The sequence below is a fragment of the Narcine bancroftii genome, chromosome 10 (genome assembly GCF_036971445.1).
Source record: "Narcine bancroftii isolate sNarBan1 chromosome 10, sNarBan1.hap1, whole genome shotgun sequence".
NCBI lineage: Eukaryota > Metazoa > Chordata > Chondrichthyes > Torpediniformes > Narcinidae > Narcine > Narcine bancroftii.
The window spans coordinates 85,782,798-85,810,343 of NC_091478.1; the positions used below are offsets into that span (position 1 = coordinate 85,782,798).

General features: G+C 40.7%; 1 protein-coding gene across 12 annotated transcripts in view; it reads left to right on the top strand.

Moving 5' to 3' along the window:
* The window catches only part of znf423 (zinc finger protein 423), a 403,631-nt gene extending 390,208 nt beyond the window's left edge, over window positions 1–13,423 (top strand). For all 12 annotated transcript variants that reach the window (XM_069901631.1, XM_069901632.1, XM_069901628.1 and 9 more), the window contains one exon: window positions 12,786–13,423. In XM_069901631.1, the coding sequence (XP_069757732.1) occupies window positions 12,786–12,815 (30 nt within the window). In that variant the 3' untranslated portion in view covers window positions 12,816–13,423. The remainder of the gene's footprint in view (window positions 1–12,785) is intronic.
* The last annotated feature ends 14,123 nt before the right edge of the window (window positions 13,424–27,546 follow it).

The window sequence follows — 27,546 nt, forward strand, 5'->3', positions numbered from 1 at the left end:
ATTTTGAGTAAGAAAATTTAAAAAAAGAACAAGCTCTAACCCTCCCCCCTCCCACTCACCCAGGGAAATAAAGGAGAGAAATAGACAATAGAATTGAAGAGAGAAAAGAAAAAGAGACAAAGAAAAAGAAAAAGGTGTCATTGGATTCATCAATCTCCTGACAAGGGACAAACATCCTGAGTTATTTGGAATCCCATGTGGTTCCCAGATACAGGGGGCCAAGAGCAGGGTGGGGGGAGTGGGGAGCAGAGGGCATTGTTAAGAATCTACACCTATGTGTTGAAGATATGGACTCCAAATTTTTAGAAAAACATTGCATTTTTTCCTCAGGTTATAAGTCATTTACTACAGGAAAATACAAGCATATATTTCCGCTTTCCAACAGGTCATATCTAGATGCCAATCCGATTTCCAGGTAACTGCTATACACTTCCTGGTCACTGCCAATGCGATCTTTACAAATTCTAATTGGTGTTTTGAGAATCTCTTTTTAGGTCTTATATCTGCTATATTTCTCAATATAAATAAATCCAGTATCCGAATAAATCATCTCTTAGTGATTTGTTCTAGAAGATTTCCCAAATCTTCCTAGAAAGTCCTCACCTTAGAACATGACCAGGTTGAATGCAAAATGGTTCCTGTTTCTTCGCCACATCTAAAACATTGATCTGATAACAGGCTGCCATTCTGAGTAGCAACCTTCCACTACCACCTTCTGACTTCTGCCATCCAACCAATCCATTGGATTCCATGTGAATTGATCTTCCTGACGAGCTCTGCCTGCAGGACCTTGTCAAAGTCCTTGCTATAGTTGATGCAGACAACATCCACCACCCTGCCACGTCAATACTCTTTCTCCTGTCTTCCAAAAACTCATTAGAATTAGTGAGAGACTATTTCTCATGCACAAAGCCACGGTGACTGTCCATAATTAGGCATTGACTTTCCAAATTCTGATGGACCCTGTCACTCAGAATCCCCTCCAGTAACTTTTCAAGGACAGATGTTGAGCTCACCATTGTATCATTTTGTGCCTGTCGTTGCAGGCATTCTTAAAGATCCAACATTAGTCACCTTCCAGTCTTCCGGTTCCTCACCTGCGGCTAAAATTTCTCTCTCATGAAAGACTTTTAGTTTCCACATTATTTATGACTGAATATTTCCTTCAGAACCCCTGCAATTTCTTCACAAACTTCCCACAATGTTCTCGGGCACATAATCAAGCCCCAGGGATTTATCTACTTTTTATGTACTTTGACCTCCAGTACCTCTTCCTTTATATGTTCTGAGGTGTCACTATTCTGCTTGGAAAAATATCTTGGGATTTTCCTTAATCTTATCTGCCAGTAATATTTTCTGGTCCTTCTTTGCATCCTAATTTCTTTATTAAGACCACCCTGTACTCCACAAGGGCCTTCCCTGTGAGCAACACTGACGATGTGCTTTTTTTTCCATCATCAAACCTTCAATATTCCTTGATTTCCAGGGTTCCCTGGACGTTCTCGATACCCTTCATTCTGACAGGAACATGTTGGTCTTCAGCTCTCTCTAATTCATTTTTTAACAGCTCCCACGTAGGCCTGAATATAGCCTCTCCCAGTCAATGCTTGCCTTGAACATTGCAGTCAGAATTAATTTCTGGTTTATCCATGTCCCTTATCATAACGACTTTTAAACTCACTGGATCACTATCCCCAACGTACACACCCACTGACATTTCATCCACTTGCCTGACTTCAAAGTTCAAATTTATTGTCAGAGTACAGACGTGACATCAGATACAACCCAGAGATTCTTTTTCTTGCAGGCCAGCAGAATTTCTACTTATCGGTAACTATAAACTGTACTCAAGGTAAAAAAAGACACGCAAACAAAAGAGGGAAATGGAAACAAACTGACTGCATTACAGGAAAAAAAGAAATATTCAGTAATAAATAACGTGCAAAGTAAGAGTGTTTAAATGAGTCACTAATTGAGTCTATTGCTTAGAAGTCTGATGGTGCAGGTGTAGCAACTGTTCCTGAACCTGGTCGTCAGAGTGTTGTGTCACCTATACCTCTTTCCTGATGGCAGCAGCAAGAAAGATAATGTTGTGAATGGTGTGGATCCTTGATGATTGCCTCTGCTCCCCAAGACAGCAGTCCAAGTAGATTTTTTCAATGATGGGGAAAGAGAGTTCTGCTTGTGATGTACTGGGCTGTGTCCATTACCTTCTACAGGACTTAGATATTGGTGCCCTCATACCAGGCCTTGTGCAGCCGGTCCACTACACATCTGTAGAAGTTTGCCAAGGTTTCAGATGTCATATCGAACCTCTGCAAACTCCTAAGGAAGTAGAAGGGCTGATGTGCTTTTTTCGTGATGGTATTAATATGTTGGGTCCAAGAAAGGCCCCTTCAAGGTAGTGAATCCCAGGAACTTAAATTTTCTCACCCTCTCCACCTCTGACCCCCAATGATCACTGGATCATACACTCTGGTTTTCCCTTCCTAAAATCTACAATCAGCTTCTTGGTTTTGGTGACATTGAGTGAGAGGCTGTTGTTAGTAGACCATCCAGCCAAGTTTTCATTCTCCCTCCTCTGACTCATTATCTCTTTTTATACAGCCCACTCCTGTGGCATTGTCGGCAAATTTGTAGATAGTGTTGTTGTCGTACCGAGCCACACAGTCATATTGAGTAGAGCAGGGGGCTAAAATGCAGCCTTGTGGTACTCCAGTGCTGATGGAGATTGTGGTGGATGTTCTTGCCAATCTGTATTGATTGGCGTCTGGAGGTGAGGAAATCCAGGATCCAATTACACATTGGGGTTTTGAAGCTCAGGTCCTGGAGCTTCCTGATTAGTTTTGAGGGTATGAATGCTCATCTGTAGACAATAAAGAGCATCCTGATGTATACATCTTTGCTGTCCAGGTGTCCCAGGTTTAGTATAGAGCTAGTGAGATGGCATCAGTCATAGACCTCTTGCTGCAGTTGGCAAATTGGAACGGATCCATGTTGCTGCTCACAGTTGGTATGTTTCAACACCATCCTCTCAAAACACTTCATCTCAGTGTCACTGGTTGATAGTCATCCAGCAGATTATCACATTCCTCTTGGGCACAGGTATAATTAAGGCCTCTTTGAACCAGGTGGGTTCCACGTCCTGCTGGAGTGAGATGTTGAAGATATCTATGAATACATTGGCAGGTTTGTTAGTACTCATCCGGGTACTTTGTCCAGACCAGATGCTTTCCTTGTGCAGCCCAAATATCACCTTCGGATACTGACAGTAGAGAATCAACTGGGGTCACAGGGGATTTTAATGGTCGCTCCTTGTTCTGGTGGTCTAATCGAGTGTAGAAAGCATTAAATTCATCTTTCATTCCCTAGAATGGAACCTCCGTTAAGTGTATCAAAAAGATTACCTCTTTAACAGTGCAGCTGTATCTTTGCTACAATGACGTAGCAATCTTGATTATGTTCCAGATTCCCTGGAATACACCAGAGTACCACTGACAGTCCTTCATGTGCATTGCACCATGCAAACTTGCAAATATCTCCATCCTAGATGAACTTGAGGCCGTCTGAAACACTGCTGATAGCAGAACTCATCCATCACCTTCTCATCAAAGCTCATGTTCCTTTATTCAAATCTCTTAATCATCTCAGTCCCCTTCTTGGTTACTTCCTCCAATTTTATAGTGATCCCACCACTTGGCCTGTTCCCTCCTGCTGCTTTCCTCCATACAGTATTTTCCTCAATTTTTCTTGGATGCAGCGTGACCTGCTGAGTTCCTCCAGTATTTGTGTGTTTTTTAGTACATTCTGCAGACTTTCGGGTTTTACGCTTTTTTTTCCAGAGACTTGTTGCATGTCAATTTATCTGATAACAGCAGCCCCAATCTCAAGTTTCCCTCCCAAATCTCTGTTCTCTACAATTTCTTTACAAATTCCAGAGTCACGAAACTGCAGATTCTGGAACATGGAGGAAAAAAATAACAATCTGCTGAAAGAACAGAGGGTCGAGCAGCATGTGTTGGGGAAAAGGTCAGTGGTTTAGTTGACACCTTACTTGACCACTCACCCCGGTGATTTCTTCAGCAGGTTTTTTGTTCTCCAAAAATCTGTTGAATTAGATGAGCCTTTACTTCCCCCTCCTTGTAAATGTATCCTTGACTTATTGTTGGAGTGCTCATTAAAGGGCACGTGCAAGATGCTATACAAATTCAAACAGTTTTGCTCAAAAAGGCAAGTCTGTGATTTTGGTTTTGATAATGACTGATTTAAGAAATGTATGTATTTTTCTTGAGTGGAAGTAGTGGTAATTCAAATAGTTTATCTTATTTAATACACATTATATTGACCTGAAAAAAGATTCTGAAAGATCCCGGTAATTCCAGAAAGAATAGGCATGCAATGAAATAAATTATTGTAAAACTGAATTGGACGTCTGACACACAGTAAATAACTCGAGAGTCTGAGACTGAGTCCCTGATCGACAGGCTTTTATTCACAATGGACAAGGACCTCATCCTGTGTCGTGACCCGGGCTTTCTGGGGAAGGGTCAGGGTGTTAGAGGCTTCATACAAGGTCAAAAGAGGGGGAGGCCACAGGGACAGTCACAGGACGGGGCGGAGCCAGGTAATCAGGTACACAATACAGCTCAGCAGTTCACTACATACAGCTCTATTTCTTTTTTTTAATTCTGAACCTACGTTGGATATGTTTATTTGACAGCAAATCTCAAGTACATTTTGAATGTTGAAAGGAATATTAAACTGAAAAATAATTATTTACAGTATTTTTAAAGAGAAGTGTTCCTTTGCTAAAGATAAACAAGTGATATTGATTTAACCTAGTTACTTGTTTAAAAAAGGGACTAATAAAAGGAAATGACCCCTCAATTTGTCAGTGATGAAAAGTGCAGTAGGTCATATCAACATATCATTTAGATATGGCGCGAATTCAGTTCTGTACTGCAGTAACTGATAAAACATCAATTTCTGGCATGAGGATCTATCCACACAGCTGTCACCAACATTTCAGTGCTTTCCAAAAGACAGTAAAGTATTCTGTAAAAAATGAAGCATATTCATCTAAATTATTAACAATTTCCGTTTTACGAAGAGAGATGTATGTTAATACTGGTGTCCTTCGTAGGACCTCTGCACAATATTGAACTGCTTGTCAATAACAGTCTAAAAACAAATATCATCCTTATCTGTTGGCATCAAGATTTCATGGTCAGGCATGGCTGTGGCTTTAGACATTGTTCCAAATATTGTGGTATAATATACTGATAAGTGACTGCTATGATAACCTCGGGGCACTCCAACTCAGTGTGCACTGCTATACTGACGCTGAATGTGCTCTATTTTGAATAGCACCATCTAATATGTGTAGGTTTACTAAGTATAATAACAAAATGCTGCTTGCTTAGTTTTCTCACATTGGACCAAACATTAATCAGAGATTCATATTGTTTATACTTGCATTTGGAACAAATGAGCATTGCTTAACAGATTTCCTATATGGTTCCAACCTGCCAAAAGTAAAAAGCTGTGCTGGTATGTGCGATCTTGCTTTCAACAAATTGGATACATTTGCTTATATGATAACAACCATAGTTCAAATTCTTTAAATGGCTGTGAATACTCAAATATTGAATCAATTCTAGATTAAAGTATTTTGTCTCAAATAGTTAGAAAGTTAGAGGAAAAATGTTTTTAAAATAATGATATGATTCTTCCATTTTTCTTTACAAATGATGTAATTTTCTTAATTAACAAAATGGGCAGTCGATGTGAGCCTGGAATGTAACTAGTACAAATTAGCAGTTGCCACAAAGAGTGATGTGAGAAAATATGCTTTTCGTCTTTTTGTTTCCGAGCGCTAGGAAGGTGCAGAAAAGAGGTGCGTCCCTTTGGCTTGGCCAAAGTTGAAGATTCTTTGCTTGGGGAATTACAGGCGATGAGTCTTCATGCTGCCACTCTGCAAGGGCAGTCATTGGGTAGCCCTAGATAATATCATTGCCAGGTCTGAGTTCATACTGAAAAAAAAGTTTGAGTAGCATTTATGCCTCATTTCCTTCTAAATGTAGATTACTGGATGAAAACCAGAATAAAAATATTTTTAATTATTTAATGGAAAAACTGATGTTTAAAGAAGAAATTAATTTGTCTTCTGAAGCAAGTTGTGATAATGTCAACATATTGACATTGTAATATTTAGAAAGCTTTTGATTTTTGGCTTCAGTTACTGATATTACCCATCATTGCTGGAAGGAGATATCTTGAGAATTTTGGCCCAAAATAGCATTTATCTTATTTTTTTTTAAAAAAAAGCTTTGTGAGACAACTGGTCCCACAGGATGTTGCGTTTGCCCACTGTCAGGTACTGGGACAGATGTGGTAGTGATGAGACTCTCACATCTGTTTCTGTACAATGCACTACCAGGAAAACCAGGTCAGGCAGCAGGAGAGAGTACACAGCTGCAGATCCCCAAACTGGCTGGGTTCCAAGGTGATGGGTTTGCCATTGGGACAAGGAACAATCTAATAATCTCCATAGTTCTTTTTTTTTCTGAAAATTGGTTATAACAACCAGTGTTATTTTATATATGTTGCTAGTTAACTTAATAGATTATTGCTATGTTGAACACTTATTTCATAGAATTATTTAAATGCTATAATTAGCATGTTCGTTTGGGAAAGATTGATGTGAAATTATTGAATACTAATGTCTAGTTTAAAAGACTTGTTGTTGATTGTAAGTTAATTTAAGTATCCACATAACCTAGTTTGGTAGAATAAAATTGTACTTTGCTTTTTTCTGCACTACAAGTTTATTATTTGGTCTTTTAAATTCATGTACACCAAATAGAGGTTCCAACCATGAATTTGTTGAATTGAAAAGAGATTATCTGATGTTTTAATTTATCTATGAATTCTAAACCTGTTTGCTTCGGTTCTTTGTAAAAATAAGTAGGTATTTACTTCCAAGTTAAGGAATAGTCTTGCCTCAAGACCTCAACAATGAAGACGCTGTTTACATCCGGTACCGCACAGATGGCAGTCTCTTCAATCTGAGGCGCCTGCAAGCTCATACCAAGACACAAGAGCAACTTGTCCGTGAACTACTCTTTGCAGACGATGCCGCTTTAGTTGCCCATTCAGAGCCAGCTCTTCAGCGCTTGACGTCCTGTTTTGAGGAAACTGCCAAAATGTTTGGCCTGGAAGTCAGCCTGAAGAAAACTGAGGTCCTCCATCAGCCAGCTCCCCACCATGACTACCAGCCCCCCCACATCTCCATTGGGCACACAAAACTCAAAACGGTCAACCAGTTTACCTATCTCGGCTGCACCATTTCATCAGATGCAAGGATCGACAATGAGATAGACAACAGACTCGCCAAGGCAAATAGCGCCTTTGGAAGACTACACAAAAGAGTCTGGAAAAACAACCAACTGAAAAACCTCACAAAGATAAGCGTATACAGAGCCGTTGTCATACCCACACTCCTGTTCGGCTCCGAATCATGGGTCCTCTACCGGCATCACCTACGGCTCCTAGAACGCTTCCACCAGCGTTGTCTCTGCTCCATCCTCAACATTCATTGGAGCGACTTCATCTCCAACATCGAAGTACTCGAGATGGCAGAGGCCGACAGCATCGAATCCACGCTGCTGAAGATCCAACTGCGCTGGGTAGGTCACGTCTCCAGAATGGAGGACCATCGCCTTCCCAAGATCGTGTTATATGGCAAGCTCTCCACTGGCTACCGAGGCAGAGGTGCACCAAAGAAGAGGTACAAGGACTGCCTAAAGAAATCTCTTGGTGCATGCCACATTGACCACTGCCAGTGGGCTGATATCGCCTCAAACCGTGCATCTTGGCGCCTCACAGTTCAGCAGGCAGCAAACTCCTTGAAGAAGACTGCAGAGCCCACCTCACTGACAAAAGACAAAGGAGGAAAAACCCAAAACCCAACCCCAACCAACCAATTTTCCCCTGCAACCGCTGCAACCGTGTCTGCCTGTCTCGCATCGGACTTGTCAGCCACAAACGAGCCTGCAGCTGACGTGGACATTACCCCTCCATAAATCTTCGTCCTCGAAGCCAAGCCAAAGTAAGAAGGAATAGTCTAATTACATTATCTGGTGTTTGTGTACCAGCAGGAGATTACCTGGTGCATGTGTACCAGCAGGAGATTCCTTGGTGCTTGTGTACCAGCAGGAGATTCCCTGGTGTTTTTGTACCAGCAGGAGATTACCTGCTGCTTCTATACTGCCAGGAGATTATGTTTATGCACCAGCAGGAGATTTCCTGGTGTTTATGTACCAGCAGGAGATTCCCTGGTGTTTTTGTACCAGCAGGAGATTACCTTGTGCTTGTGTACCAAGAGGAAATTACCTGGTGCATGTGCACCAGCAGGAGATTCCCTGGTGCTTGTGTACCAGCAGGAGATTCCCTGGTGTTTTTGTACCAGCAGGAGATTCCCTGGTGCTTGTGTACCAGCAGGAGATTACCTGCTGCTTCTATACTGCCAGGAGATTATGTTTATGCACCAGCAGGAGATTCCCTGGTGTTTATGTACCAGCAGGAGATTCCCTGGTGTTTATGTACCAGCAGGAGATTACCTGGTGTTTTTGTACCAGCAGGAGATTCCCTGGTGCTTGTGTACCAGCAGGAGATTACCTGCTGCTTCTATACTGTCAGGAGATTATGTTTATGCACCAGCAGGAGATTCCCTGGTGTTTATGTACCAGCAGGAGATTCCCTGGTGTTTTTGTACCAGCAGGAGATTACCTTGTGCTTGTGTACCAAGAGGAAATTACCTGGTGCATGTGCACTGGCTTGAGTTATTCCTTTTTTCTGGAAAAAATTATTTAACAATACATAACCATGATGCAAATATGCTTTTTAATCCAATTTATCCTTGCTCAGAAATCACAAAAAGAATCATCGGAGAAAGAGGACAAGGCACTATTCACAGTAGGAATCAGCAAAGGGTTCATTGTTCGATCGTAAAATATTCCTGTTGTCCACTAGTGTTTGAACTGGTGTGACTCTACCATTAAAACTGAATTGGATTTGGTCCAATGTTGTAATTAAGAAATCCATAATTTTTTCTCAACAAAATGGACTTGTATCAATTCCAAAATGAATCTTGGGCTGCTCAGTATATATGCATTGATCAATGTTTGGTATCATATAGATAAGAATGTCCTCATCTTATTCCCCTTACTATGTGGAAAGAGTACTGCCTAGAATTTCCAACTTGCACTTAATTGTTGACTGCAATCCCCGTGGCTCATACCTTTTTTAAAAAATGTTCTAGAGAGGTGTTTTTCTCTTCATTAGTTTCCACTTAAACATATCCTGAGTACACCTGAATATGGTACCTGGCTTCGAGTGAAATTCAAGTGAAGAAAACACCAAAAGATTACAACTCTATATATTTGAGAGTAATGGTTTGGTTAGGTTTTAATGAAATAGAACAAATCTAGTACATCAATTGGTTACCTACTTTTACATAATGAAAAAGGAGTTCAGGAATCTGCACTTTCTCATTTATTCATTGGTGATTTATGGTTTTGTATAAAGCAAAAACTTGTATGATTATTTGCATCTACAAATAATGACCAATGTCATCAGCACCATCAAGACATTCAATAGTTGTATTGAGTGGAAACTTGCAATGTATTCATTCAATTTGAATGTCTGGCCAGTTTTATATGAAACCATATGAAATTTTACATCATGGAAACAGGCCATGTCGGCCTTTCGAGTCCATGCCGGTTCACAACACACAAACCATTCCACTAGTTTCCCCCTCCCACACTCCGGCCTTATCCTCCAACCCCCTCATATCCATGTACACATCCAACCTTCTCATCAATGACAGAAAGGATCCTGCCGCAACTATCTCTTCTGGAAGATCATTCCATTCTGCCACCAATCCCTGAGTGAAGAAGCATCCTCTAACATTTCTCCTTGTACTTTGGTTAGTTTTTGAACCACACAAAAGTTCCTGAATTATGCTGGATATAATTTACACTTAAATTTCTTGAATTTTTTTGATGATAGCTAGCTGTTGTTGGGAAATTTAACTCATTTATCTTCAGCACAGTCAATGGAAATGCACTGCTGGGGTGGTGGTGGAAACTGGTACCCAATGGAAATGCTCTGCTGAGGTGGTGGAAACTGGTACCCAATGGAAATGCACTGCTGGGGTGGTGGTGGAAACTGGTACCCAATGGAAATACACTGCTGGGGTGGTGGTGGAAACTGGTACCCAATGGAAATGCACTGCTGGGGTGGTGGTGGAAGCTGGTACCCAATGGAAGTGCACTGCTGGGGGTGGTGGTGGAAACTGGTACCCAATGGAAATGCACTGCTGGGGTGGTGGTGGAAACTGGTACCCAATGGAAATGCACTGCTGGGGTGGTGGTGGAAACTGGTACCCAGTGGAAATGCATTGCTGCGGAGGTGGTGGAAACTGGTACCCAATGGAAATGCTCTGCTGGGGTGGTGGAAACTGGTACCCAATGGAAATGCACTGCTGGGGTGGTGGTGGAAACTGGTACCCAATGGAAATGCACTGCTGGGGTGGTGGTGGAAGCAGGTACCCTTGGGACATTTACACATGGGTACAAAAAAAAATACAGTTATGGGTGTAAAATAGGGAAGATGTAGTTTGTTGAGTAGGTTTCTGTCGGTCGACACAACATCTTGGGCCAAAAGGCCTGTACTGTGCTGTGCTGTAATGTTCTATATTCTATGTTGAAATTCCAGGCCAGCATGCAAATAAAAATATATAAATGATACTGTGATAATCCTTTAATCACTTTTCAACTCCTTTACAATACAGCTACAATTGTCATTTTAATGTTTATTTTCTTCTGGATCGACAGGATTAGGTTAGATTATTTAATAAGTACGTTCATTAAAAGATGTTATGTTTTTAATAGACAGATTATTAAATATCAAAGGACATAACACAATTTTCAAAGTTAATTATGAAATAATGTGTAGCAGAATGTAATGGCAAACAGATATAAAGTTTAACGTTTATATTTGATATGGGTGCTGGAGGCTGATTTGGGCCCAAAATGTAACCTCATTTTCACAATATAAATCTTGTGAATCATGAATATCAACCTAATGATATTTTTGAAAAACTCTCTCCCTCTGGGTCTCCTACCAGTAGTTCTTTCTTTCTTTGGCTTGGCTTCGCGGACGAAGATTTATGGAGGGGGTAAAAGTCCACGTCAGCTGCAGGCTTGTTTGTGGCTGACAAGTCCGATGCGGGACAGGCAGACACGGTTGCAGCGGCTGCAGGGGAAAAATGGTTGGTTGGGGTTGGGTGTTGGGTTTTTCCTCCTTTGCCTTTTGTCAGTGAGGTGGGCTCTGCGGTCTTCTTCAAAGGAGGTTGCTGCCCGCCAAACTGTGAGGCGCCAAGATGCACGGTTTGAGGCGATATCAGCCCACTGGCGGTGGTCAATGTGGCAGGCACCAAGAGATTTCTTTAGGCAGTCCTTGTACCTTTTCTTTGGTGCACCTCTGTCACGGTGGCCAGTGGAGAGCTCGCCATATAACACGATCTTGGGAAGGCGATGGTCCTCCATTCTGGAGACGTGACCCACCCAGCGCAGCTGGATCGTGGACTCAATGCTGTCGACCTCTGCCATCTCGAGTACTTCGACTTTAGGGATGAAAGCGCTCCAATGAATGTTGAGGATGGAGTAGTAAGTAATTCAGATATACCACACCTCAAAGCCTGGCCAGATTTTCTATAGAATTATTTGTCTTCTGGGCTTCTACTTTTTCCAAGTTAGGGCATCATTGTGTATGTATTCTTACATTTGTACGTTATACTTTTTTTGCTGATGTATGCAGCCCAGTGTAACAAAGCAGTGACAACCAGGGAATCAACCGCACCCAATGTCATTAATTTGTGTCCTGAGACCAGATTACGACGGAGTTGTATTAAAGTGCAAATGGTGATGTCTACGTGTTCAGCCAGCATTTTTACCTGAATAAATTAATATTTGTGAAGATGAAACTGGCAAATATTAATATCCATTTAAAAAATGGATGTGAAGGTGGGAAATGTATATTCTTGAACCAAAGCTTTATTACGAGAAATTGAACAGAGCTCAAAAGCAGCGTTGAATATTTTGAATCTCAGTCAGATATTTAAAATAAGGAAATTGACCTTTTTATTTTAAAAAAATCACAGGTATTTTGCTTCCCTCTTCTGGTGAAAAAACAGAATTTGTTGAATACTGTATTGGCATATCATTAAAAATGAAAATACTAAGTTGGTCATTTTTTAACATTATGAACAATAATTTGATGAATTACCCCAGTCACCTCCACATGACGAACAATACAACTGCACAAATGAATTAGAAGTATAACTGTACAGTATATCTCTATCACATGGTCTATTATTTGCGTTAAAATCAGTTTTGATCTTCAATTTCATCTCACTGTTTCATTTTCTTAAGCAGTGTCAATTATCTCACTTTGCAGTAATATCAAATGTAAGGTGCTGATCATTTAATTATGTTCTTAGAACAGAACGAAGGTATGCGTGTCAGAGTATTGTGTATGCAATTATTGTTGAATTCAGTCTTGTACTTGTCAAACTAATGAAAGTGGAATGTCACCCAGATAATAGTTGCTTTGTGTCATAAAGCTGAATTGTACAAGTATTCAAGTTATCCGCAATAAACCCTGGGTGAATATGGACACGTGTTATTTATTCCTTATGGGTTTTTTTTTTGTCTTTCCAGAACCACATGATGAGTCAGCATGCACAATAAGGTGCCAGCACTGCGAGACATATTCTCTGCAGAAGACTCGACAGAGACACAGTGGGAGAGAACTTTTGAACATTACATCCAATCAAAGTGTCATTTGAAACCCAGATGTAAAACTAATGATTTGGCCATGAGGCACTGCTATTATTAAGCAGTTTGAAATGAATATTAATGTAACAGATTAAAAGTATTCTATGCTCAGTATTTTTCTGTCCTGCTTTTAAACTAGTGAGTTCACAGCTTTTGCTTCTAATCAGAGTTATAGAGTGTTAGAAAACATCAGCTTTGTTGCTGTTGTCCTTTGTTGCTTAATGTAGTAAACTAATAGGTGTCAAGATAACTAGATGTATTTTGTTAATACTTGCTTTTAAATGCAGAATTAGCTAGTTGTGAGAACTGTGGTGTGCTAGCTTGCCATTGTCAACATATTCTTTTTCTCCTTTTTTTGTCAAAAGAATGTTTTAATTTGGATTGACCAGTTCACAGTACAATGAAAACTATGTAAAGAAAATCAATGATTACAGTGAAACTGGATGGTGTTTGCTTCTAAAATGTGATTTACCTGATTGCAATAACTGGGACAGTATAATAAAGGGAAACCACGCACTTAATTTCTGTTTTTGCTGTATCATACTAAAATATCACATGCTATTTATGATTCTGTATAAAAATCCCAGAAGGTTGTGTCCATTTTAGAGATTATTCAAGCAACAACACAACATGCTATAATCAAAATACTGCAGATGAAGGAAATCTACAATAAAAACATAGATTCTGGAAATAATAAGATGGCCAAATCTAGAGAAAGCAGAATTAATATTTGGATCTGAACCCTTTTATAAGAATGAGTGATGCCAAACGTTTCTCATTTCATATTAAGTATGCAGAATGATGATCAGCTATGTAATAGCCTTTAGCATTGATTGTCTTACTTCCAGGACAATATGACTCCACTTCTCTTTCCATGGTCCAAGGTCTCTCTTGTGTTTTCTAATTAATTTTAGAAGTTGTCACGATATTGAGGTTGAAATTGTCTCCCATTTATTCTTGTTTCCACTCTACCCAACTGTGTTTTGGAGGATATTAAATATGAATCACTTTTGCAGTAAAGGAAGAAGTGTTGGCTTTGAGATGATTGAGCAAAATACAGGTGAACTTTCATTGTATTCTGATGCACAAGTGGAAATTTGGTGGGGTGTCTTTATAGTTAAGTGACTTACAAAAACTATTAATTGAATTATCATATGATTGATTAATGAGTAACTGAATAATGCAGACTATCATTTGTATGCTACTAAGAACATAAACGTTCTTCTATCAGCTGGGTAAACAAAAACTTCGTCTTCAGGTTTTTGTGGAGATCAATCCTCACACAGTTAATGAACAGAATCCATTTCCCTGATTTTCTTCCAATTCGTATTGTAACACATTACTTTTAGAATAATCAGGTAAACACAGAATTAACCTTCAAAAAAGTCTGCTGTGTAGTAAAAGAATATTTCCAAGTATTCTAGACAAACGGCTTTATAGTCACAGCAGATCAAAACATTAAACTGTGATCCTCCAGCTCTGAAAACGACAAGACTCGTTCCCAAAGCTAAGAGCATTGTTTTCCATAGTTCAACCGGACCGTTTAATTTGGTTTTTTTTAAATGCATTATGCTTTCTCTGCCCTTAAAAATCTGACACAATAGTCTGGAAATCAGACAGGGCGTAGCCAGGTTCTGGGGGAGTGAGCCCATTAAAAAAAGGTTCCACAACACATACCAGAGGTTGAGGGTGAGTCAGTGGTTGAAAGGCAAGCCACACTGATTTTTTTTGGTGGCGTTGTACTGGTGGGATGGTGGCAGCGGCGCCACGTCCACGATGCATACCAAATCATTTTAAATTCATCATACATTTCTATTTTGTATTTGTCATCAAAGCTCAAGAAACTTAAGTAAGTTACAGTTTTAAAGGAAGTGCATAATTGTTATTTGGATTTAAAATCAAAATGAAAACAAAGCAATATGAAAAATGTATGAAGCAACTACAACAGCCTCTTTCTACCAAAGCTATCTATTACTTTATTATAATCTACCTCAGTATCCAAATGTCTTTCAATGGAGACCAAAGCTAACCCAGACAATCTATCCTCACCCATTGAAGAACGAAGATAGAACTTTTGTGTTTGAGCAGCTAAAAGATCATTCTGCAACTGTGCCTAGTTATTGGTAAGATCCGAAAAGTGTGGTACAATGTGGACAGGTTAGGATGAATTGAACACATTCATTGGTGATCATGAATTTTAGTACATTGAAGATGTTCATTTTCTCGACACTTGAATTTGCCTTTACTACTAGTGCTCATTACTATCTTTTTGTACGTCTTTCAATGGAAGAAACTCTTGTACAATTTCAGTTTAATTGTCGATGACATCTAAGTATGTGTCTACTAGATATTGTCATTTGTTCACATTAACTGCGTTGTCAAAATGCTTTGGATCTTAACCACCAAATTTGGAAGCCACATTTTTTAAATGCTCAAATCTTTTACTTGTGCTATAACAGAATCTAAGGCCACTAAGGATTCGACTATATTCCTATAATTTGATATTCTGTCCACTCTTCCAGCATTATATTATTTTTATCACACTTACATCTTTTATCACCAATTTAATATAATTTTGAAAGCCAAAGAGAAATAAATACCTTTTGGAGCTAGACCACTCCCCTAGCGTAGCTAGGGTGAGGGGTGCAGGGGGGTACAGTGACCGCTCCCCTTGAGCACATTCTGTCCTTTTTGAACAGTGCTCACTGCGCAGTCTCCTGTGATAGTGAGCACATAATTCAAAGAGGCGGCACTTTTGAAGGATGTGCTCAGGGGGAGCAGTCACTGTACCCCCCTGCACCCCTCACCCTAGCTACGCTACTGGACAAATTGTTTTCAGGATTCTTGTAATCCTACTACTTGAATACATGGAAGAGCTCCAACTGAAACTCATCTTTCCCTTCCCTGTAAACACCTTGGCATTGGGTGGTCATCTGCATTAGTTTCTATGGGACTGTAGTTTTGAAGAAAATATTTAAAGGTATTACAAACATGCATTAATCAACCTTTTTAATTTACTTTTGGAATGCAACTTTTGGTAGCCAGGTTAACATTTGTTATACTGAGAATAAAGTGGTGGGGAACCCTTATATTGCTGCACCATTGATGCAACCAACAAGATTGCTTAATTTCTGAGAAGAAATTTTTAGGGATCAATTTCAGTCCAGAAGGGCAGTATGACCTGCAATTTTCTTATTACAAGTCAGTTGTTGCAAAATATTCTTTCTAGTTTTCTTATTGTACATTTTTTAATGTTTTACAGATAGTTTATAGACATTTTAATTTTTGCTACAATAATTGTCAACCAAACACTTGATTTTTGTTAATGAAAATCTAGCTTCACCTAATAGTGAAATTTTCGTCAAACCGCTTACCCACAATAAAGTGAAATACCATGAGTTAAGTAGCAACTGAAAATGAATGGTAATAATTCATGAAAATCCAATGATTTGATCCGGAAATCAGGTCATCTGATACCTATTAAGGCAAAAATGATTTAAGGTATCCCATATTGTGGGTACAGTTCTTGTTTAGTGTTCCTTTGCAAATACATAATCACTTATCCATTTTGATTTTAAGAAATTTGCACAGGTTTGTGCTATCTTTAATGGAACTTATTAAATTTAACTTGATCTAACAGCTCTGAAAGTTGAACAATGTGTATGAAAAGATCTCCAGATGTGGATTCAAATATTGGTGTGAGCTAAATCTGCTATCTTTTTTCTTTCTTTGGCTTGGCTTCGCGGACGAAGATTTATGGAGGGGGTAAAATGTCCACGTCAGCTGCAGGCTCGTTTGTGGCTGACAAGTCTGATGCGGGACAGGCAGACACGATTGCAGCGGTTGCAAGGGAAAATTGGTGGGTTGGTGTTGGGTTTTTCCTCCTTTGTCTTTTGTCAGTGAGGTGAGCTCTGCGGTCTTCTTCAAAGGAGGTTGCTGCCCGCCGAACTGTGAGATGCCAAGATGCACGGTTTGAGGTGAGATCAGCCCACTGGCGGTGGTCAATGTGGCAGGCACCAAGAGATTTCTTTAGGCAGTCCTTGTACCTCTTCTTTGGTGCACTTCTGTCACGGTGGCCAGTGGAGAGCTCGCCATATAACACGATCTTGGGAAGGCGATGGTCCTCCATTCTGGAGACGTGACCTATCCAGCGCAGTTGGATCTTCAGCAATGTGGATTCGATGCTGTCGGCCTCTGCCATCTCGAGTACTTCGATGTTAGGGATGAAGTCGCTCCAATGAATGTTGAGGATGGAGCGGAGACAACGCTGGCGGAAGCGTTCTAGGAGCCGTAGGTGATGCCGGTAGAGGACCCATGATTCGGAGCCGAACAGGAGTGTGGGTATGACAACGGCTCTGTACACGCTAATCTTTGTGAGGTTTTTCAGTTGGTTGTTTTTCCAGACTCTTTTGTGTAGTCTTCCAAAGGTCATTTTGCCTTGGCGAGTCTGTTGTCTATCTCGTTATACATAACGCTGATAACGCCTCAAACCGTGCATCTTGGCGCCTCACAGTTTGGCGGGCAGCAGCCTCCTTTGAAGAAGACCGCAGAGCCCACCTCACTGACAAAAGGCAAAGGAGGAAAAACCCAACACCCAACCCCAACCAACCAATTTTCCCTTGCAACCGCTGCAATCGTGTCTGCCTGTCCCGCATCGGACTGGTCAGCCACAAACGAGCCTGCAGCTGACGTGGACTTTTTACCCCCTCCATAAATCTTCGTCCGCGAAGCCAAGCCAAAGAAGAAGAAAGAATACATAACTGTAAATGACTCATCTTTGACTCATTTTGTTGAGAACAAAGCCACTGATGTTGCTGATAACCGTACTGAGTAGGACAATTGAATTTGTATTACAGAATTTTGACCTGAGATGAAATATCTTTTTTAATAGCTCTTCACTTAACTTTGTAATTAATTTGGATTACAAGCAGCATAATTATGATAACAAGACAAGGCAGAGATCAGCCATTTAGTTTTGGATGAAATTTCTTCAGGACATTCCACCTACAACAGGGTGTATCTCATTCTTGAGAAATTCTTTCCTTTATAACTCTTCATCTTCTAATTGATAGACATCTGTTATAGATGTATCCACCCCCCCCCCCCTCCCCCTCTCAGGATGTACCCTCCAGGATGATATTTCATTTAGGCAACAAATATATTTCTTGAAGTAAAAGTATAACAGACTATATCAAGATCATAGATAATGTCAAGAATAATAAGGATGTGGGCTGGCTTTTTAACTCCTAAAAAAATTTCCATGGCACCAGGAGAAAAGCAAGCAATCATTTTCTTGGTCACCTTTCTCATGGTTCTATTCTCCAACCATCAAGAAATCAATTTTCTATCCCTTTTCATGCACCTTAAAGAGGCTATATTCTGCATCATCAAGTCATGGAGAGATTTTTGAATGCGCGAATAAGAATTCTTAAATGGAAAGCTTTGGTGGATCAGGAACTACTTTAGTTCACAATGTACAGTGGTGACCAATGAGCAGGAAAAGATGCAATTTTAAATGTGTGCAAATCTAGAGGTTAAAAAATTGGTGAGCACAGCGGCTGAAGCAGGGGAAGAGCTGTATGATGTTACAGAGATGGAATTAGTCTTTAAGAAAGAGAGGATTTTTGGTTTGATACTCATTTCAAGACCAAATAGGAGTCTGAGGCTGTGAAGAGTTTAACATGATCTGAAGCAGTTGCCAGAAAAAAGGATAATATTTCATCTGAGATGCAGTTCATTGCAAGAGGTAATGGCTGTGTATAATTAGAGGAAAGCGCGGCTCATCCAGGAGTTTGTGTTGGACATCTCTGAGGCAGTGGAGCAGTCACCAGAGCACTTATATAGAAGTGATGGCATTTAAAGTGAAGCTACTAAGCAGTCAAATGCAGATGAAAATCAGAAGCCACTCAAAGATAAACCTTAAGGACTCCAGAGATGGAAAGAGAACCTATTGCAGGAGGTGCTCTGGCGATAACACAGGTAAAGATGGAATAAGGCATTGGCCAATCTACTCAGTTCAACAACAAGAGTGAGGTATCAGATGATGCTGGTCTGATTAATATTGCTTTTTTTCCAAGACGCCTTACTAATGGAATTTGTGCATTGAACTTGCTAAATGGTCTTGCCCGGGATGGATTGCTGAAGAAGTGTCTAACTCAAATCTCCTCAAGTGCAACCTGATTTCACATGCACACATTTCATTCATGGATGTATTTTATCTGCTATGAAGCACAAATCCAAAGTCAATATCAAAGAAGGAGATGGTTCATGTGTGCGACATGGTTTTTATTTCTTGATTTCCACCACAGGGAAATATATCACAAATTTGCCTGGTGTTGTGGGAGTAAGGTATATAGGTGATTTCTTTGTACTTACACTGCCCTCCATAATGTTTGGGACAAAGACACTTTTTTTCCCCCTTTATTTGCACTGTCCAAATAAATTTAAATTTGTAATCGAACAATTCACGTAATTAAAGTACACATTCCAGATTTTATTCAAGGCTATTTGTATATATTTTGATTTGAACACATAGAAATTACAGAACTTTTTATATATAGTCCCCTCATTTTAGGGCCCCACAATGATTGGGCCATTTGGCTTCACAGAGAGGTGTTTGTGAGTACTTGGGTATGTTTAATTGCTTCATTGGTGAAGGTATAAGAAAGCTTGGCTTGCTTCTACGCTTTTGATCACCTTTGGAGTCTGTAGTTGCCAATTTTCACATGAGTTGTGAAAAACATGAGGCTGAAAAACAAAAATAAAACAGTAAGGGACATCACCCAACCCTAAAGATGACCAAAATCAACAGTTTGGAACATCATTAAGAAGGAAGAGTGCGCTGGTGAGCTCAGTAATTGCAGAGGGACTGGTAATCCAAGGAAGATCTCCACTGCTGGTGACAGAAGAAATCTCATCATAATGAATAAAAATTCCCAAATGTATGTCTGACAGATCAGAAACACACTTCAGGAGGTAGGTGTAGATATGTCAATGACGACCGTCTGCAGAAGACTGCATGAAAAATACAGAGGCTACATTGCAAAATGCAAGCCACTAGTTAGCCACAGAAAGGATGGCTAGATTACAGTTTGTCAAAATGTTTTTTTTAAAGGAGCCTGCAGAATTCTGGAAAAAGGTCTTGTGGGCAGATGAGACCAAGATGAACCTCTCTCTCTCTCTCTCTCTCTGGGTGATGACAAGATCAGTGTGGAGGCAGAAAGGAACTGCCCAAGATGCAAAGCTTACGACTTTTACCATGGTTTGCATCTTGCAGTATATTCCTGTTCATGGAAGTTTTCTGCGGACAGTCGTCATTGACATATCCACACTTGCCTCCTGAAGAGTGTTTCTGATCTTTCTGACATACATATGGGGTTTTTCGTCATTGCGACGAGAATTCCTCTGTCATCAGCAGTGGAGATCTTCCTTGGACGACCAGTCCCCTTGTGATTATTGAGCTCACCCGTAGGCTCTTTCTTCTCAATTATGTTCCAAACTGTTGATTTGGGTGATCCTGAGGTTTGGGTTGTGTCTTTTACTGTTTTATACTTGTTTTTTCCAGCCTCGTAATGGCTTTTTTGACTTTCATTGGCACAATTCTGGGCCTCATTGAAAAATTACCACTAGACTGGAAAGGTGATCAAAAGCCTAGAAGCAAGCCTAGTTCTCTTATACCTGCACCAATGAAGCAATTAAACATAACTGAGTCCTCACAAACACTGTGAAGCCAAATGCCCCAAACATTATGCTGCCCTGAAATGAGGGAACTATGTATAAAAAGTGCTGTCATTTCTACACGGTCAAACCAAATTGTACACAGAAAACCTTGAATAAAATCTGGAACATGCATGAGTGGATTATAAATTTAAACTGCAGAGCACAGGGGCAAATAAGAAAAAAAAAGTGCCTGTTCCAAACATTATGGAGGGCACTGTATGTTGAAGATATCCCATGAACAAGTCCATGTGCTATATCTCAAAGGTAGCTGTGGTTTTTGTGTCATTTATGAAATTATTTAAAGACATTATTATCGCCATCTTGAGAGAGTTGGTAGAGCAGTATTAATGCTGCTGCCTCAGTTCCAGGGACCTGGGCTTGTTCTCGATTCTACAGACATCCCCCAGACTGATCTTGGGTGATGACTAGAATTTGCATGTTCTCCCTGTGACTGTGTGCTTTTCCCCCTTGATACCAGGTTCACTTCTACATTCCAAATGTGCTGATAAGCTGATTCCTGCAAATTTCTCTTTGTGTAATTAAGTAGAAGAATCAAAGAGGAGTTGATGGCAAAAGAATAAGCAGAAGGTCACAGAAAATTGTTCCAATGGGATTACTTATCCATAGATTGGCCAATGGCCTTACTATGTGATCTAATAAAGCATCCAACCTTTCTGACGGAAACTTTTTGGCATTCTGATTCATCAGATACTTCTGCACACATTCCAATATTCGATTGAGAAATAAGTTACTTGCCTTTCCAAGATTATTTTGGAGAATAGGAAGAATCATTGTGTGCCAATTCCAACAGGGGCATCACATCTGGAGTCTTTAAAAATATAGGTGGACTGCCATTGCTGGCAAGTCATCTGTAGAACTGAAATAAACATAGAAAATGCTGAAAACACTCAGTAGGTCAGGCAGCAGAAAGAGAAACAGAGTTATGAATCAACTTGAAGACCCTTCATCAAAACTGAGAAGCTGGTTTTAAATTGTAGATGGGGGAGGGATGGGAGTTGTCACTTACATTAAAGGTCCATTCTGTTGAGGCTGGACTAAAGGGGACTTTTAAGCCACAGGCTGAATGTGGCAAATTAACTAAATTTGGATGATGGACACTTGCCCGTAATGAATGCATGCATAAAACTGGATTGTTTTATGTTTGATTTAAAGTAGTACATAATATACCTGTATGTTCAAAAATTTACACTGGGAAAGATTTGCATCTGTGAAAACTAATAAAATTTGACTGCTCAATACAGGCTCGAGAAGAAAATGAAGATATCTTTTCATGCAAAAACTGTACTTAGCAAGAGGAACATGTCGCTGTGCCTTTAACATGAAAATATCTCAAGGCGTATCATAGGAGCATTAATATAGTGGGGTATTAGTTCAGGAAAAACTGCCCTTTCTGTAAACTAGAGGTGACTATTTACATCAAGAGCCTAAGGAGGATTTAAATATTAAGCACCTGAATTCTGTGGTGGCAAACTGGTAATTATTTTGTCACAGAGAAATGCTGAAAGTGAAGTGGAGAGGCTTTGTCAATGAACGACTGGGATAATGCTGGAAATTAGAAGTCAGCCTCTATTTTGTATTCCATAAGGGATAGGGTCATTTTTACAGTCTCCATTTTTCTTTAATAAGCAGGGACTTTGGTGCTGTCATTCTGGTTTTGATTTATATATCTGCTATCCTAAAGAGTAGAAAATGGCCATGACAAGTAATCCACTGAATTATCATGTCCTTGCAAATCATGTGATGAAAAAACTTTAAAATTTGATGCAGCAGACAAAAAAAAACATTAAAACTTTATAAGTAAGTTACTTGATTGTAACCTGATGGTTTACTACTCTAATTAAAGCAACAACAAAAAAATTCCTTCAGCCTGGTCGATAATTTGACTATCACTGGATTCTCTATTCTAATCATTTTGTTGGCATCCCCAGAACTCACCACCTGGATTCTGAAGGATCTCCTGTGGTTTTTCCTGATGGCAATGTGGGAAAGGTTGAAGATTTGGGATCAATGGCACATGGCCAAATATGTTAGATGCATTGCCTGAGTGATGGTGAGCAAAGGCACCATTTTCAACCTTCACCACACAAGAATCTTTGAGTGAGCTGCCAAAAAAATGCAAGTCAGAAGTGTTTCAAGATGACGTGGTAGGAGTTATGAAGGTTCGGAGATTCCCTTGTGACCCATCCTTTGTTATTGCTTATGAAACAACTCCGAATCTTCACATCATTGCTCCTCGGTGGAGGCTGAACTGAAAATTTTGCAATTCAAAAACCTCACTTCAAGTCTATTTACTTCTGCTGGTAAACGAGTCCTCACAAACTGCAACTGCTGTGAATGAATTTTGATTCAAGCAGCATATGAAATCCTTACTGATTTGTTTGATATTCAATTTTATCTTGTTAAGCCTTGAATTTAAAAAGTAGTAAACACTATTTGTTTATTTTGAATTGTAGACATGTTTTACACAATTTCCACATTAACCTATTTTCTCCACTCTTAATACTAAGCTATTAAAATGCTGCAAGTCTAGCGCATGGTGCCATGAACAACGCACAACAGAAGTCATCCATAAAATAACTGTCGCCCAGCCCTTCTCTCATTTCTCCTTTTGATCATGTCATAAGCATTGAATGTCCAGCTCGTCGGCGTTGACACTCCACTCTCTCTTGCGAGAGTCTGAACTTCTGAATGATGGTTTGAAAACTAGGTGGCGCGATCCGCCACATGACCCCCCCCCCACTCCACCCCCAGAACCGGAGTATTGAAGGTGGTTAGGTTGTTGAGGTGAGGGTGGGTTTGGTTGTGATGGTGAACGCCCTCTGTGGTAGGGTTGTACTACCTGCGCTGGTTGGTCAATGTCCAAGTTTGCTGGCTTGAGACGGTCTACAGAGACAGTCTCATGTCTGCCATCCATGTTGATGATAAACATGGAGCCATCATTCTGTACCACCTTAAAAGGACCTTCATATGGACTTTGTAATGGTGTCCTGTGTGCTTCCCTGCACAGGAATACTTAAATGAAGTCCTTGAGTTCAGGCACAATGTATGAAGTTGTAGACCCATACCAGTGTACCCACCTTCTCCCTTAAGCTTGTGAGTACTGAAGTGGGAGATTCCTGCTGCCTACATGCTGCCAGAATGAAATCTGGAACCATGAGAGGGACTCCATACACCAATTCTGCAGAGGACATAGCTAGATCTTCCTTCAGTGTGGTACAGATCCATAAAAGTACCCAAGGCAGTTCATCTGTCCAATCTGGTCCCTTAAGATGTGCCATTTTCATATGATGGTGATAACATTCAACTAAGCCATTGGACTAGGGATGATGGGCCATCGACCAATGCAGTTGCATGCCCAGCAACTGTGCGATTATGGACCATAACCCAGATGTAATCCGAGCTCCTCTGTCGGAGGAGACATACATTAGTGATGAGGACTCTCGCATAAACTGGGGCAGAGGTGTCGGAGAGCAGGACCCCTCTGGCCATCTGGTGAATCTGTCTACTATTGTGAAGAGGTGACTAGCGTCCTTGGATGGGGGCAATGGGTTGACGTGGATATGATCAAATCTGCACTGCGTGGGTGCAAAAACCTGTAGTGGGGCTTTGGTGTGGCGCTGAATTTTTGACTTCTAGCACTGGATGCATGTCCTTACCCAAGCGCTGACTTGCTTGCACAGGCCGTGCCACATGAATTTGCCTACAAGCCTTGTTGCCATCCTAATCAAAGGGTGAGCCAAACTGTATAGCGATAAACACCCGATTCCCCCACGCAGCAAGTACAATGGGCCTCGGTTGGCCAGTGGATGCATCACTAAGTAGGGAGGCATTTGCTCGACCAAAATGTTTGTCCTCCAATTTCAGTCCCGAGATGGCAGTGTGATCCATGGCCACCTCTTCACCTTCCTGCTGAGCTGCTGTCAAAGCCGTGTAGTCTATACTGGGAGCAGGTGAATGGAGGGAAATGATGGTTTCCAGGATAGCATGTCAGTGACTAGATTGTTCTTCCCAGCAATATATTTTATCATAGTCATAAACTCTGAAATGTAAGAGATTTGTTGTTGTTGTGTCAGGCTGACCATGGATCTGACATCTTGGTGAAGGCAAAAGTCAACAGCTTGTGATCCATGTAGACCGGGAACTCTCTGCCCTCTAGGAAATAGCGAAAATGTCGTATGGTCAAGTAGAGGGCAAGGAGCTCCCTGTCAAAAGCACTGTATTTTAGCTCTGGTGGTCTCAAATGATGACTAAAGAAAGCTAGGGGTTTCCAGATGCCATTGATGAGCTGCTGCAGGACCCCGCTTACCTTAGTGCCTGACGCTTCCACCGTTAGAGCCATTGGTACGTCAACCCTTGGGTGCACAAGCATAGTGGCTCTTGCTAGCACTCCCATGGCAGTCTCGAAAGCGGCCGTGGCCTCAATATCACATTTCAGTTCCCTGGATGTCCAGCCAAGAGTTTGAAAAGTGGCTGCATAACTTGGGGTGCAGCAGGCAAGAAATGATGGTAAAAGTTCATCATGCCAACAAAGCCCTGCAGACTTTTAATGGTAGAGGGTCTTGGAAATTTGAAAATGATTTTGATCTTGGAAGGTAGTGAAACCGCTCCGTGCTGACTGATGTGGTAGCTGAGGAAATTGATTGATGTGAGGCCAAACTGGCATTCGGTCAGGTTGATCGCTAAACCGTGGTCATCTAGCTCTGACATAATTGATGGAGATGGGCCCTTTGCTGGCGATAAGAATGTTATCCAAATAAACAAGTACGAAATCCAGGCCCTGGGTAACTGTCCATTAGGTGTTGAAATGTCTAGGCCGTGCCTTTTAAACTGAAAGGCATACAGAGGAATTCAAATTGCCCAATTGGGGTATCAAGGCAGACCTAGGAATGTCATCCGGGTGAACTGGGATCTGATGGTACCCGCACACCAGGTCGATTTTGGAGAAAATCCTAGTGCCGTGAAGGATCACAGACAAATCCTGTATATGGGAACCAGGTAGTGATCTGCCACAGATATGTCGTTCAGACGCCGATAGTCCCCACAAGGTCCCTACTCTCCAGATTCCTTAGCTACCATATGCCGCTGTGATGCCTAAGGGCTGTCGGAGTGGCGAACAATCCCAATTTCCTCCATGCGTCGGAATTTGTCTTTAACCAACCGCAATTTATCTGGAGGTAGCTAGCGCGCTTGCGCATGCAGGGGACGTCAATGCGTTCAAGAATTAAGTGGCGCGATCCACCACACTGGGTAGGTTTTGTGAAGGATATCTAAAAATAATAAGAAAATGGCTCATTTCAAGGTAGTAACTTTTATTAGCATTGGTAATATTGTATTTGCCATCCTTTAAAGTTGGCAATTTTAAACGTGAATGCTTTTTCTCTTAATTTTCATTTTCTGGATTTAAATAATTAGACCCAGTTTTCAACTGGGCACTCTCCAGCCAGATGGCATTAACATTGACTTTTCTGGTTTCTGTTAACCTACTGATCTCTTCCCCTCCCCCTTTCCCTTCCCCTTTCCAGTTCTCTTCCTCCCTTCCCCAGCCATCCCTCCTCCCCTTGCTTGCTGCTGTGTCCTCCCTCCCTTCCCCACCTATCACCTCCTGCCTTTGTGACCACGCTTCCCTAACCACCTGCAGATTGGAGGAACAACACTTTATTTTCCATCTGGGCTCTCTCCAGCCAGATGGCATTAACATCGACTTCTCTGCTTTCTGCTAAACTTGCCCACCTTTTCTTTCCTGTCTTTCCATTCCTCCCCTTCCTTCCCCCTCACCCACCCAGCCATCTCTCTTCCCCCCTCATTTCTGCTGTCCCCTCCTTCCTTTCTCCACCTATTATTTCCTGCCTTTGCCCCCCCCCCCCCCCACCTTTTTGTTTGGACACCTGCTGAAATTTTTCCATATCTTGATGAAGGGCTCAAGCCAGAAATGTCAGTTATGTATTTTTATGTTTGCTATATAAAGGACACTATTTGACCAGCTGAGTTTTTAACATCAAAAATCATTTCTTCATTCTTTCCCTTTCATTAAAAGACACAAACTACACTATACGTTTGTATTTCAATGTTGTTGATGTAATTTCTTGGGTAAAACAAGGATCTCCCATCACCCCAGCTGAACAATAACTGAGTTGTGAACCACAAACAAGATGTGCTTGAGCAGGGAAAGTTATGTCGAGATCACTGACACAATTCTAACACCAATTCCTACTGAAAGCCATGTAGTTTCTCCAGGTCACGTTGTGCGACCACAATATTAATTGATAATACCAAATGTGCTCTTTTTAAAATGTAGGAATTAAAAGAGTGCTGACAGAATTTCAGGACATGTAAAGGCATTTCACAGCCAATGAAGTACTTTGAAGTACACTCATTGTTTCATTGCATGGAAGTCAATTTAATCACAGCAAGGTTTCACAAACAACAGTGAGATAAATGACCACACAATGTTTTAATACTGGTGTTTAATTAATGATAGTTGAATTACTTGAAAAATTCTCCTGCAACTAATCCCATGTCACGTTTTAGGTTCACCTGAACGGTAAGAAATAGTCCCAGTTTAATTTCTCTTCTGAAAAATAGATTTTCCAACAACACTGAAGTGTTAGTCCCCAATTATGTGCTAAAGTCCTTGAGTGGAATTTGAACTCTGCGTTCTGCTCCATAAAAGACTCTTACCTCCAAACCAAGGCTGATAAAGAATGGAGTCTTCATGTAGGGTTATGTAATTAATCTTATCTCTCTGCATTAGCTGTATTTATTAAAGATTGGAGATTATTACATTAATGAGAATCAGGTGCTCTGTTTAATCTGTGTCTACGGAGATTGGGGGCAAGCAATTTAGTGGCATCTTGCTGTTTTTTATAAGTTGTGTGGAAATATATTTAGTTCACTTGTTGAGTGA